This window comes from Cygnus atratus, chromosome 16 (genome assembly GCF_013377495.2).
Source record: "Cygnus atratus isolate AKBS03 ecotype Queensland, Australia chromosome 16, CAtr_DNAZoo_HiC_assembly, whole genome shotgun sequence".
NCBI classification, from domain to species: Eukaryota; Metazoa; Chordata; class Aves; order Anseriformes; family Anatidae; genus Cygnus; species Cygnus atratus.
Window position 1 is genome coordinate 11,524,001 of NC_066377.1, and position 14,725 is coordinate 11,538,725.

Consider the following 14,725-nt stretch of genomic DNA (forward strand, 5'->3'; position numbering starts at 1 on the left):
CTAAGAGTTCATGCAAAATTCACGAGCCTGGATCATCAGCTCTAGCTGTGCTCACCTCCAGAACCCCATCTGGAAAGGTTTCCATTAGCTGCTGATTATAATAAATGACATGTACCACTCTATTTTCATTCTAAAATAGTACATGAGATTTCTCATGAATTGTCTGCTGAGAAGGGCATTTAATATCTATCAATGTCTTCCCTCTATTTTTTATTCTCTAGCACAACGTATGAAATTACACAGTATTACTCTAAGAACAGCAGGGAAAGAGCAAAACCTGTATCTCAGTACAGGTGCCTGCTGCACCGTGCACTCCAGCTTCTACTTCCACTGTGCTGCCAGCTCAGTTCAAGCTTTTCTTTCAACTTCAGGCTGGTGCAAAGCTCACTTCTCTTCACCAGGGTCTTAAAAAAAGGAGAGAGAGACAGAGGCAAGAGGGTCAAATCCAAGGAGCATGGCACTGGTGGACATTCGGGACTTCTCCATGCCTGGGGCCAGGACCGCCTCTTTTACACCCTTCTACTTGTGTCAATGATTTCCTCTAACAGTGACCATCCTCTGACCATCCTCTGTTCCTGGCAGAACAAGCCAATATACAGCCAAGAGCAATAGAGCATGAAGACCCTGAGATACGTCTGTCCAATTTAAAATGAACCCAAGTTTCTTCAGACACAAAGACTCATCAGACTCCTTAGGAACCTAACAAGTTCCTAGGGGAACCTGAATGGAAGTTGTACCAAGAACAACCTGATGGTGGGCCCTGACTTCTCTGCCACTGTGCTGTGTAGTCTGCAGCAGGCCAAGTCACGAGAAGGCTCACCCAAGGCATTGCTCAGCCAGGAGCACGGTCTGCTGGCTTATTCCAGCCTTTTTTCTGGAGGAATCCCAGAGCTGAGGCCACCATGAACACCCTGCTGCACTCAGGAGCCTCAGACAACACGGACGAACAGATTGCTGCCAAATCGTCCAAACCCACATGTCCTGGTGGGTCAGGGACCAACCAACACGCCACACCTGAGCAATCGCACTGCCAGCAATGCAGCATCCTTACCAAAGCCACTGGTGGAGGGCAAACCACCGGGGGAAATGTCCTCATTGGTCCTGCCCCACAGCTCCTGGCAGGGAGGACGGAGCTGCCGTAAGGGGAGGATGACCAGTGCCTTCATTAGCAGTACCTAATTGCCCTCACAAGTGGTGGCTCCACCGCCACCTTGCAACGCATGGCTCCAGCTCCGCGGTTCCCAGTGTGGACGAGGACCATCCACGCTCGTACCTGCTGGGGACTGGTTTTATTTTATCAACTGTTGACATTTTTCTGCAACTCAGCCGAGATGGGTGGGAAGCCCGGGAGGTGGGAGTGCTGTGCGTCTGCCAGGATTGTGACAAGGTTTGATGGCATGTTTTATAGTGGAGGCTGCCAGGATGAGCTCTGTCTCGTCTGGAGCACTCGCAGTATGCCAGGAAGGTATCTGCGGCTTCCCACACCGTCATTAATTTCTAATTATGCCATCGCTTGCTTTCTACATTATTGCTTATTTACCAAACACAGCTTTATTGTAACGTCCAGTTCCTTATAACTAGCAAACCCATTGTTATGCTAAAATGAATGTCCTAAACGTTATTTATGATTTGATAAACCTTGTGTAACCCTGAATTGAGGACATTAAATGGCAAGAACACTACTTCAAAATCCCATTTTAAATAAGTCACCAAGACAGCTGTGCCTTTATAAAACACATTAGAGTGGCACTCTGAGCACATATGGCTCAGGGATATTTACAAATTATACAATTTCTGTCATTCGGTCAAATAAGAGGGACGTTTTGACCCCAGAAATGAGTCAAATGTAAGTTGTAATTCAAGCCCCACCGGAGGCCCTGCTGTAATGTATCCTGACGGCTGATCAAGGAGCCCTGACCATTTGACCCACCAGATCAGCGACTCACTGTATCTATTATGGCTAATACAGCCCCCAGCTTGAAGATGTATGGAGATAAACAGATAAAGGGCAATAGATGCAGTAGATAAATGTTGATTTATACACATCCAAGCACACAGACACACAGACAGATTCCATGTGTGCAGGAATGGGCAGGCATGTATGACTCCACGCTAATATTTACACAGGGACACATTTGAAGACAGATGTAGATGTGTGTGCATGACAAACAGAACCTCTCTTAACTCCTTTGCCCTCGGTGCGCTGTGTTCAGCCGAGTTCCTGCCAACTCACATGCAGCAAGAGGAAACTCCGCCTTTACTTCACGCACACGCTGCCACGTGGAAATGCTGTGTCCGTATGAACCAGAAGATTTTAACACCCACGGGTACAGCAGTGGGGTCCTTGCTGTGCTCTCAGGCACAAAGGTAAGGAGCTGCTTGCGCCAGTGCAGCTTTCCGGCTTGCATAAACTACCCTGATGCATAACACAGCATTTGCACGAGGAGTTGCACAAATTAACTTGTCAGAACAGAAACCAGCGTGCTGCTCATTGCCCCAGGAGCAGCCAGAGAAAAGTGATGGAAAGGGGAAAAATCTGGCAAATGCACCCATCAAGGCTTTCCACAATGGCATTGCTGCCACGCTGACAGGGTTCCTGTGTCTCAAAGCCAAACACACATGCTCCTATTACCACCCAATTACACATTTCGCCCTTCCTAGGGTTACTTTCCCCATCACAAAGGCGTTAATAAATACCTTCTCTTATTGATTTTGCAGGTGTTTTTCTTTTCTTTTAACAGCACCATTGCATTTCTACACATCTGTCATGGTACCTTGCCTGGCTTGGGTTCTGTGCATTCCCTGGGATTTTGCATTAATTCCTTGTCTTTGTTTGGGGGGCGGGGAAAGAAGGAAAATTGGCAGGGGTGAGGAATGATGCTCTGCCGACTTTGGGAGACACAACAGATATCTCACTCATCTCGGGGGTCAAATGTCCGCGACTGTGTGATCAGATGTCAGGTTGCATTTATGCTCTGGCCCCTGCTGGGGGTTGAGTTACATTTCACATTTGACTCATTTCTGAGGTCAAATGTCCCTGTTATTTGATGGAACAAGAGGAATTATCTTCCCCAAGCAGCCTGTGCCGGCGCGGGTGCGGATCTGTCAGCGCTCTCATTGTGTTTTAGGCTCCTGTATTTCTGCATTTAGCTCTCAGCTGAGACAAACCTCTTTTGGGACGAAAACAAGAAACGCGGACTATAGCACACAAACAATCACATAAAGGAAGATTAAGGGAGAAAGCAGATCAGCTGGCTTTAAAATGTTCATGGCAGCGCTTGTTCTCACAAGTTAGCAGCTCAGCAGTGCAGGAGCTGAAGGCGAGGGAAGCTGTCTGGGCTGCACCACCCGCTTGCCATGAGATGCTGCAGAAGCTGCTTAGGATGAAAACTGTGCAAGGGGCTGTGATAAGGCTGATGTTGGGATGCTGCAGTTCCGCAATGCTTTCCAGGGAATGCTCAGCACCAGGGCAGCCCTAACCACAGACTCTGCAGCTCTACTTATAAAATGAGAATAGTCTTATCCTTATCTGTGTGATGGGAAGGGATGACTCCAGAGCTTAAGCAAGTGCTGCGTCTCAGGACAGAAAGTGCAAAGCATTACCCTGACAGACAGGAGCCATTTAAATGGGGGAAGAGGTGATAAACTGAGTTCTGCTTTCCACCTAACTCCTTCTTGGTATTTTGAAAGAAGAATCACCAGGCAATGCAAACTACAGATCCAGAAGCAAAAGGCGAGTTCAACCCAGACGAGCGTGAGCATCCAGCCCTGATGGAGCTCCATCCGCAGCAGTGGTGCCTGATGGTGCACAGCGTGACCGAGTGGCTTAGGATGAAAACAGAGGGAAAAAACACCGTGCCCATCAATTACAGTGCAATAGCTCCTGTAATTAGCATGTGGGATTTGTCTTTGTCCCCAGGAATGCTGAGGGCCGAGCACTATCCCGCCCGGGTTGCATGGGCAGCTAGGGGCTGGTGAGTTAGCTGCCTCCCAAAGGGGATTGTGAAAGTGCACTCCTGCTGCTTAACGAACTCTTTCAGGCTACAGCAGGTTGAGCAAACGATAATAAACATCTGGAACCCTCAGTTAAATAGGAGAGTCGCATTATTAGTAATAAAGTCATGACCAGTGCTGTAAAGCACGCGATGGTTAACAAGCAATGACGTGAGGGTAAATATGCACTGCGAACCAACGCGGTGACGGAGGAAGCCCTCTGCGACACGATAACCTCTGCTTTCCCTTGGACGTCACCCCTCCTCCTCCTCCTCGCCCTCGGTGTGGCCAGCCATGCCGCCTCACCACAGCACTGCTCCTTCCCATTGCTCTCCAGTCACCCATGCAACTTGTGTCCATTTCACGGAGGAAACTCGTTTTGAAGGTGGAGCATCTAAAACAGGTGCTCCCTATGGGGTCCGTCACCTAACCGCATGCTCTGGACAGGAACGGGGTGGGAAAGGGCAAAACCCCGACCTGCAGCCCCTTGGGGTCATCCTGTTCCTTTCTGCCTTTATTTAACCTGTGGCAATTCCCAGCTCTGACCATGAGCAGAGCTTTTGTTGGTCGACTACGTGTTTGGTTCTGCGGAATCACCCCGGAGCACAAACTTTGCAAGTCCTTCCATGCTCTTGGAAATAGCTCTTACACCAGAATAACCCTCTGCTCAGGTGCTCCTGCACTCTAAGGCAAACAACAGGCTTTCATTCTGTTCGATATACAGATTTTTTTTTTTCATCATTGGTACCCAAGTTATATGCCACGGATGACTCACTAGCTTCATAATTTATAGTGATGCTGTGGCAACTGCCCAATGGTAGCAGCAGGAGCGTGTCAAAACCTGAGTCACCTGAGGTGACTCAGGCCAGCTCCAGGGCAATAGGAAGCCAGCAGCATTTTGGGATGGATGGAAAGCCTCACACGGTTGCCTTTCATTGCCTTGCAATGCATCAGGTTCACACAGAACTCATCACAGCCTACAACGCACGTGGCTGTGGCCAACAAGACCACACAATGAAGTGCCTCGCTCAGCCCCAAAACAAGATGCTTAAAAATATCAGTGATAAACTTGCATTTTCACTTGTGATCAGAAGTTTCACCCCGAGGACCACAGCAGAACGCAGATGGGGCCACCTCTCCCCTCCCAGCTGGGAAGACAGGTAGGCACGTGCTGAAGTTCTCACCTCCCAGCAGGGCACAGCACCTGCTTACGTATTTAGGGCTCCCCTGAACGGCCACTTCTGCTCAGGCCCCTGTGAGACGTGAGCACTTCTATTCTGGTCCTCTCCACGTGGCTTCCAAAGCAGCTCCAAAACAGGAAGCCTTTGATTCCTTTCTTTTCCCCAGGCCAGCTAACTGCTGACCCCTTCAGCTACAGGAAATGCTCTACGTGAGGGATGGAGAGAGGCACCTGAGCTACACACGGTGCCTGGAAACCTCACGTCTAGAAACACCAATTGCACCTTCATTTATAGCGAAGGATGCTGACCTCCTCTGTGGACCCTCTTGATGTCCCAGGAGTGTGGATTCATGGAGATCTCCCACAATTTGGGCTTTGCCATGGCCTAGGTCTCTTAGGAAATCTCACCCACCCTGCCCACGCAGCCCACCCAAGCAAAACGATGCTTACCTGATTTGCTGATAGAAACTCCTGGGTATTGTCGTTCATTCCCATGTACATGTTCTCCCCATCAAACTAGAATGGCAAAAGAAAGTCAGAGTTAAAGAAATGCCATTTGCATGCCAGGGTTATGTGCTTCCCAAATGCCCTCCTGGCCCTTCATGTAAAGAGCCAAGATTCCCAGAATGAAATCCTGAGCTGGTCCTTGAGTACTTTTGAGAATGTATGAGCTCACATACCTCGCTGTTATTGCAGTGGGACGTGGTAACATACCACGTTTATGATAATTCTTTCAGCAAAATGAAAGAACAAGTCACTCCAATTCAAACAAATAAACCGAGAATGTGAAAAACTGCAAATCCACAGATCTACCCAGAAGCAAGCAGCACTGAAATGAAGTTCCTGCTAGAATTCCCACTACACCATCAATCAGCTATAAAAAGCCAACTTCCATCCACGGAAATTTCCAAGGCAGGCAGGTCACATTCAGTCTTCTTCCAGACACATCCCTATTTCTTTACCACCAGGGCAGCAATGCAGAAAGTCACTCTGGACGGTGCACTGGGGGGTCCACCCAGAGCCCAGTTCTCCTCCCTGACAGTTTGCTGTTGTTTGTGAGCTCTGGGTGCAAGGCAGCGCCTCTCCTTCTCCTCCCCTTCTCCTCTTCCCCCACCTGCCCACTAGGACTCGACCTCCGCGGACGGGGATGCGGGGGCATCCCGAGCATGGTCGCATTCGCTGCTGCAGGCGTGCTTGCTGCCTTCACCCCACTGCGACCTGCTAAACCCAGCGATTAGCCTGCAAAACCCCCACGGAGAACCACAAAGCCGTTCCCGTTAATTAGCTGCAGCAGGAGCTGTTCACTTGCTCCAAATGAAGGGAAAACACCCTCCAGAGTTGTCTCCGGCTCAAAGTGCAGCTGGGACAGTTCTGAAGGCGAAGTTCACAAATTAATTACGGCAATAAAACGGGATATGCCGTAAAACTCTCCTGAGACAAGGATGAAGGTACCAGCTGCGAATGACACCATATACTTAACAAGGGGGAAGAGCCAGCCCTCTTGCCCTTACAAGCCAGATGATGAATTGGAGATTGTTCACCCTGCACATGTCCTCTTGCTCTCCAATATGAAGCTGATAACCAGTTATGCCTTAACTGAAACAGGCCACATTAAGGACAATAAAAGAGAAATCTAAATAAAACCAGGTGAAGGTTTTCAGTGCAGACTATTAATTACACTTCCATTTCTCTGAGTACCACAGGATTAGCTATTAAAGTCCGCAGAGTTAGCAAAGCTCTGCTCGGCATCAGAGTGCACAGACACCCTCTAATTGCCAAACCATCCTCTGGGATAGCACAGCAAGCCAATTAAAAGCAGCAAAATTACAGCGGCTCATGTGCGATTCACCAACTAATAGTGGTGGCGGCCACAGCAGGACAGAGGGGGACCCCTGTGTGTGTACAGGATTTCCTAAAACCCCTTGGCGGGGAAGGAGCAGCGGGATGCTGTGAGTACCAGCATCCCTACAGGCTTTCCAGGACCGGCAGCAATTCCAGAAGCCAGCCGGGTGCGAGCCACATTGAACTGAATTTCCCTCCATCTGTAAAACGACTGCCGGCACAGCCGGCTGCTGCTAACGTGCTCCCAGCTGGAGCTGCCGTGCTTCCAGACGTGCAGACTCGATCAGCTCTGCAGCCTAAAAACCCTCTGCCAGCCCAGGCTGAGTGTGCAGGAGGGCTGGCACAAGGCAGTGGCATGGCAGCAGCACCGCCTTTTGGGGACAGGCAGAGTTATGGCCCCGAGGTCCTGCTCCTGATTTCTTTTTTGGGTGCACGTCACCAAAAAACCACCCAGGTTTTTGGCCTGGGACACCCCAAGGCTGTGTGATGCTTAACCACTGCTGCATCGTGAGAGGCGCTGGGTGAGGCAAACATGAGCTTTCTAGCACGCAGTCCACAACAGATGTAAAACATTTCAGTGAGGAAATAATTCCATCTGTCCATCTGTCAGTCTGTCCATCCCTCCCTTCCTCCCCAAACTCGCACACACACACCTCACTTTTGCCCTCTTCAGCACGGTATTTTGGAGATGTAGGCTAAGACCTGCTTAAAACAGCTCTTCTCCAGAAAACAAAAGTCACCTGCAAAGCCATATTCAGAAAACAAAAAGTGTCTTTAACTGGTGAGGTCCAGGACAGGAAGAGCACTCTTCGTTCTCTGTTTGTCAGAATGTATTTTTTATGGCTTTTTACCATTCCTACCTCCATTCCACACTTCCTTCTGCCCTTTATGCCTTCATAATAATGGTAATGAATCCTGCCTTCAAAATTACTGCGCCTCTGATTGCCAGCCTGAGCAGCGAGCCTGAAAATCAAGGCTTGAAATGCGATGGAAACTTTGGAACTTCCCCATTGCTGATTGGATTTTTTTTCCCCCTCCTCCAGGCTATGAGGGTGCAAACAAATTTATTAGAAATTCTCCCATCAGGATATTTTTTCAATTAGACATTTGCCACTTATCCAGCAGCCAGGTAGAGCAGATAAGTAATGTGCTCTCCTTCTTCTCATTATTGTTTCGCTACAGAATGCACTTCAGAACAATCAGCCCCATCATTCCACACTGATTTACAGCAGAAACAGACACGTTAATATTTCCCGTTGGTTACAAACGCTTCCTCCCTTTTCGCTGTGCTCCTGGTACGTGTCAAGCCTCTGAGCTGCTCCAGATCTGGGGGCCTCCATTCACCGCACCCTGTCCCCCCCACATTGATCAAACTTGTGCTGAACGATGCACGAATCATTTTTAAGTTCTTGCTAATTTGAACGGATCCTAGCCTTGGTGCTATTGTCTTAACCACGCTTTTGCTCATTCATAATTATTTAATTTTTGCTCTTCTTCAGCTAAAAGAAGCAGCGCTCCCTGCGTTTTCTGTCCATGACGCCTGGAAGCCTGGGAGGCGCAGACCCGGGGCAGCCAAGCCTGGAACCGGGAGTGGCGGGGGAGACACGTCGTGCCCCAACGCCGTGCCATCCCAGGGCTCTGCTCCTGGCCTGACGGCGTTTTCAAGGCTGCAAACATGCCCAGAGGTCACACTGGGCCCACACTAATAAGGTGGAAATGTGTAAGAGAAATAAGAAGCGCCTGCTGCAAGCCGGGGCAGCCCCCAGGGCAGAGCAGCTGTGAGACCAGCTCTGTGCAAACATGCAGGATGAATGTTTGCTAACTGGGAAGGACCCAGTGGAAGGAAACACAGCCTCCTGCTGGGCCTCAGGAAGGTGTTACTTTCTCATGGCTGGCACTGCCAGCTTGTTCAATTTTATTACAAATCTCATCACGTCCTTTTATTTCCCAGGAGCCATGGGCTGAGATGGAAACGTCAGCTTCCAAGTTTGTGAGAAATATGCTGGTAGCACTCGCAACAGGCATGGCTTCAGTGACGCCTGCAAGATCTCAAAAATCTTCCAAACTTCTTGTTTTAATTTTGTTAGCGTTTCTTTTTCCTTTCTTTTTTTCTTTTCTTTTTTTTTTTTTTAGGGGTCTTTCCTAAATTTTAACGCTTGGTGGTGGCAATGGTGGGCCAGACCACCTTAAGTGCAAGTCCACAGCGGAGAGGACCCAGAGCTCTTAAAAGTGAACTGTTAATGCAAATCCAGCAGCAACTCAACGCCATTATCATCGAGCAGCTAATTTGTGCCCACTGAAGAATGGATTGGATGCTCCCAGCGATTCCTGCTGCTCAGAGCCACAAGCACTCGCCTGTCCTTCTTACCTCCTCTGGCGGGTCCCCCAGCAGCCCATGGCACCCTCATCTCCATGTGTTGGGATTTCTATCACTTGTCATGCTTGGGATGTGTTTGGTCTCAGTGCCCAGCAAACTGCACCTCAGCCACCAACAGCATCACATGAGAGAGCGACTCTGAAGAAACTGGAGCAATAAAAGCAACTTCCAGCCCTGCATCCCCACCACGATGCTCCCGTACAGCGTTATGGACGCCTGTCCCCCAGGCTCAGCCCTATGGGCATCGACACACAACCCAGCAGCTCCCAAGGCTGGCAAGGACTGACTTTGGCAGCACGCCTCTCTGCCACTGCCCTGGGATAGGAAATAGTCACCTCAGCCCTGCCCCCCCCACCAGCACTGCTGCCTGCAGAGCCGCCGCTGTGATTTCCTCCAGGAGTAATTTAGCACCACGCTTATTCAGGGAATACACAGCTGAGGTTAGCTTAATCTCTTTAACTGCAGTTTCCCCATTAAGGTCTTTACACAACCTCTGGCCCAAAGTGATCTACTTAGCATTATTTATTTGTCCACTGAAATGCTTGGATGGCCCCTCAGCTGCTCCTGTCAGAGGGGGTCAGGAGTTCAGACACAGATTTACGAACCCCCAGGATGCTCCTGCAGGAAAGCTCCACGTTTCCAGCCCCGCCGCCGCGCAGCCACCCAGCCTCGCCACTTAGTGCAATTTGCTCCTGGACAAACGTCGTTAGAAGAGAGCACAACAACACAGCAGGTGTCAGTGGCAGCACATCCTTTAAATTGCTGCACAGCCGAGCATCTACGGGAGTCACCTGGTTTTCACGGGGGCTGGGTTTTCTACAGGCAGTCAAATAAATCATCCTAGGGTAGATTCAGATTAATACAGATGAAGACTTAAGTCTGAAAACCATACAGTAAAAAGCGTTGTTTTTTGTTTGTTTGTTTTCAAGAACACTTTACAAATTTACATATTTTATTTCTCAAGCACACCAGAACCAGGAAGCCTACTGTAGAGTTTGTGATGCCAAGGGATGACCAAGGGACAAGAAAAGCAGTAAAAAATTAAAATCACATGGAAGAGTCAGGAATGATCTGCAATGGCTTGTGCACTCAAGAAGTTTTCAGTGGTTCCCAAATTGGAGCATCTCCCTTGGAAAGACCCATCGGAGCAGCTGGCTCACAACGGGATGACCAAAAAGAAAAAAAAAATAAAACAAAAATAAACAAAACAGTAAAATCCTAAGGAACAGCCAAGTGGCATTCACCCATCTGCTCCACAGCAGTTCAAATTCACAAATGGTGCGCACAGCCCACCGGCCAGGCTCCGCTGCAGAAGAAACAGGGGGTGGCAAGTGGAAGGTGCCAGGCTTGTTCATTTTTTCTTTTCTAACTCTGGAGTTCCAGAATTAAATTTAATTTCTGATTCAGAAAACTGCAGACCAGTAGGTCTGACTCCCTCACTGCGAAACCAAAAGCTCTTAAAAACTAAACCCAACTTGTCCTGGGACCAAAGGGAAGGTCCTGTCACTCACAGCCAGCGAAGAGATACCCATTAGGTATTAGCAGGAGGATGATCATGGATGAGAAACATCTGCACCGAAGTCCATCCAGTTCATAATATAAGCAATCTAGAAGGATTCAAGTTTATTAATGAGACAAAAATTATGCAGGCTAGCCAAAACTAAAAGCGGACTTTGAGTGGCTTTGCATTAAGACTCTCACAGAACTAAGTGGCAGCGAGGAAATGGAAGATTAAATTTAATGTCAATAAATGCAAAGTAATGCACTGGAGAAAAGCAATTCAGACAACGCAGGCACGACAATGGGCCTTAAAATAACTGTTACTGCCCAGAGAGGAAACTGTGCACTCGTTCTGGAGAGCTCACCTCCAGCTTTTGCTCAGTCCTCAGCAACTGCCAAAAAGACCATTCAAGTTTTAGGAGCAATCAGGGAAAGAGCAGATAATAAAAAGACACAATGATATTTTATACCTGTACAGCTAGCAAAAGGGGAGGGAGCAATACAAAGGGCCTGGTGTACCCCAATGAGAAAAAGAGATGGTGTAGACGGACTCACAGAGAGGCACCCGTCATGAGATGAGCACAGGGAACGGCTCTTCTCCAGCTCTAACAGCCCAAATGCAAGGAGGAGCCACTGGAGCCGTTAGCTGAAGGAACCAAACCCCTCACCCAAAGAGTTCTTCCCGCAGTGCCCAACAGCAAAGCCTCCTGCTGCAGGACGTGGTGGCCTGAGAGGATGCAGAACAGCAACCGGCCACATCAGAGGGGGACGGCAAGTCCGAGCCCTCAAGCTCAAGTGGCCCTGACCTGTGGGCTGCTGGAAGCTGCGTGGACAGACGTAACAGGAGAAACCACCACCACGTGGGTGGGCAAATGATGGACCATGGGGACATGGGATCCCCACCCCTGGAGGTACTTGGAGCTCAGCCGGACCAGGTGCTGTGCAACCACCCTCAGGGGGCCTCTCCTTTTATTCTTCTGTAAGCGAGGCTGGAGAGATCTTGAATGCCACCGGTATTCAAGTGACAGCATTCATTTATCTTATGGACTGGCTGGTTTTCTGTGAACGCTGCACATGAAATTATTGTTATTACATTATTTGGGGGGAATGAGGACTTAAACTCATTTACCTGGACCTTTCTGAGCCTGCAAAGGAGTTCAAGCTCTTCACATATACACACAAAAAAATCCGTCCACTGAAAGCTACAGGGAGCAGCAGAATTTAGTCTTAAGACTGACATGGAAATAGATTAATTTTTTCCCATTTCATATTCTAATTACAATTCTTCTCCCCCTACTATTTTCTGTTCTCATTACAGTCTTAAAATTGCTCTGCAAATTCTGTACCTTATTCTGCTCTTCCTACCATCTTTGTCATGGAAATGAGAAACAGAATGTATAAGCATGAAAATATTGCCGAGATCAAAATTCTGCTTAACCCTTTCATGGATGACTCCAAAAAGACGCAAAAGCAGCACAGCCAGCAGAGCAGTGAAGCAGACTGCTCCTCCATCCGTCCGTCCGTCCATCCATCCGTCTGTCCTTCTCCCAGCCAAAGCAAGGGATGACGCTCGAGGAAACACGTTATTCATTTAAAGGTCAAAATTGCTCACACTCGCACCCCTGCTGTGCATGGAGGAAAGGGTTGGGTTTTTTTCAGCCTAAGGGGTTTACTCCTGAGGACAGATCTCGATCAAACAACTGTGTTCCGCTTCTGGCTCTCAGGCTGCCAGGCACCCTGGGGTACCACCAGCTGGGAGAGGTATCAGCCAGTGCTTCCAGCAGCCCCAATGTACGAGGTGCACGGGACGCCCTCCTCCTCCTCCTCTCCCTCCTCCTCCTCCTTCTCCTCTTCCTCCTTCCTCCTCCTCAGAGCAGAGAGCTCGCTACAGCTGCAGTTTCTGTGTAGCCAGACCAAACCCCTCTCAATTTCTCTCAAAACTTAGGAATAAAGAAAACATTTGCCATGGCAGTGAGGAGCACCCCCTGATGCCCACCTCTCCCAGCACACCTCTTCTTTAACTCAGGACCACTCCAGCCCATCGATGACCATGCTCAGCACTGTTCATTTTGCAAGATACGATCGATGGAGCTACAGGTCTCCAGCATGTACATCACATCCTTTTCAAAACCAAACAACAAGCACATCCTGCATTGTTTATCACACTTACACAGGTGCTGGAGGAGTTTATCTGCAAAAAAAAAAATCCATGGCCCTTACTAAGCTGCTCCTTCTCCCTTAGCAGCTGAATAATCCTGAGAACTGAGGGCACCAGAAAGCGTTGTGAATGCCTCTGCCATGTGCATTGCTGGGGAGGCAAGAAGGTAAATGAATGCAGCACGTTTCCTGGCACTGGGCTGCTATGTAGACAGTCTGAAACAAATACAGTAAGTGATAATGAGACTTAACTGCACCGCCTGCCTCACTGCTAACACTTGCAATTCACAGGAAACAGAGAGAGGCAGAAAACGTACAAAGATCTAAAAGCCACAGAGGCTCTGTGCAAGGAACTGTGTGAGTGTCAAAGGCATCTAGAAACATTGTTTTTCTGCAAGATAAAACCTCCGGGCTGAGATAAAAATAGAACTTCTACCTGTCTGCTTCTGAAGCAGCAGCCAGTGCGGCTCCACTGTGGAAGTCTCTTGTGGAGCTGCAGATTTTGGCAGGGAAACATCAGCTCCGGCTGCAACCAGAGGTAGCACCGGGAGGGGCTGCGTGCCCCAAAATACCGAAGGAAGCCAAGGAGCAGCTGGGAAAAAAGCGACCTTCAGCCTGAAACTTCGTCCATCGTATTCAAAGGAGGATTTACGACCCCAGGCAGCGATGCCTGGGGCTGAATGCATGTTGTTAGGCTGGAAACAGCTCCCCCATGGCCGGGGCAGCAGGCAGCAGGAGCAGCCCCGCATGCTGGCACTGCGGTGACGCAGCTCCGACATTCTGCCCTGCATGGCAATGGGTTTGGACATGTCTATTTGTTTTTTTCTCAACTGCAAGGAAAAATAAATCAATCGATACATAAGTGCATGTTGCAGAGAGGAAGAAAGTTGTCAGCGGAGCGATGCAAAGATTGTGAAAAGCTGCTAATTGTTTAGGAGCAGGAATCGTGCTCCTGCTGCTGTCTTGCAGACAGCTGTGCATGTCATGCTCCTGCCCTCCAAATATCTCCTAACGAACTCCAGTAACTCACAAAATCACAAGTGCTACTACTGAACTGCCCTTCACAAGTTTAATTATTTCAAAAGCCACTGTTACCTTAGCAAAGCAGCTACTTTCTGCCCACCTGCAGACCATTCAGGAACCCAGCCCAGCACACACACACTGTCCACTGCAAGCACAGACAGTACTTAGCACTTCCATTAGTAGAAGTTTCTGCCCTGCTAATGCCAAAATCTCATACCTGTCCCCCAGCACTCAAGATCATGGTGTTTTCTCCAGCTGCCAAGCACAAGGGAGATGAAGAATCGATTTCCAAGGCAACTTTTGCGAGAATGGGGAGCGTTATGCAAACCCAACCAGTCAGGAGGGAAAGAAATCACAGAGCCTCTGCACCAGTCATTTAGAGAGGAGTTTCCAACACACAAATATTTGGCACTGGTGACAACCTGCTTTCGGTGGTTCTGTGCTCAACAGTATGCAAATAACTCTTGCAGCAGTGCATATTATGACTTGCAAAAAATGGGCTGACAAAATACAGTCCATTTCAGAACTGCAGCTTAGAAGCTTGAATATGTTCACGTTCAAAAAAATAATAATGAAAAGTGCAATTTCCTTTAAAGACTAAAACAAAGCAATCAAGGATGACGGGAATTTAATTTCTGAAGGGCGTCCTGGAG

The 14,725-nt window shown here is 48.7% G+C and overlaps 1 protein-coding gene across 1 annotated transcript in view; it reads right to left on the reverse strand.

Annotated features, from left to right (window-relative positions):
• The window catches only part of TOX2 (TOX high mobility group box family member 2), a 129,659-nt gene that overhangs the window by 69,320 nt on the left and 45,614 nt on the right, over positions 1-14,725 (reverse strand). The window contains exon 2 of the mRNA XM_035548221.1: positions 5,624-5,689. Coding sequence (XP_035404114.1) covers positions 5,624-5,689 — 66 coding nt within the window. The remainder of the gene's footprint in view (positions 1-5,623; positions 5,690-14,725) is intronic.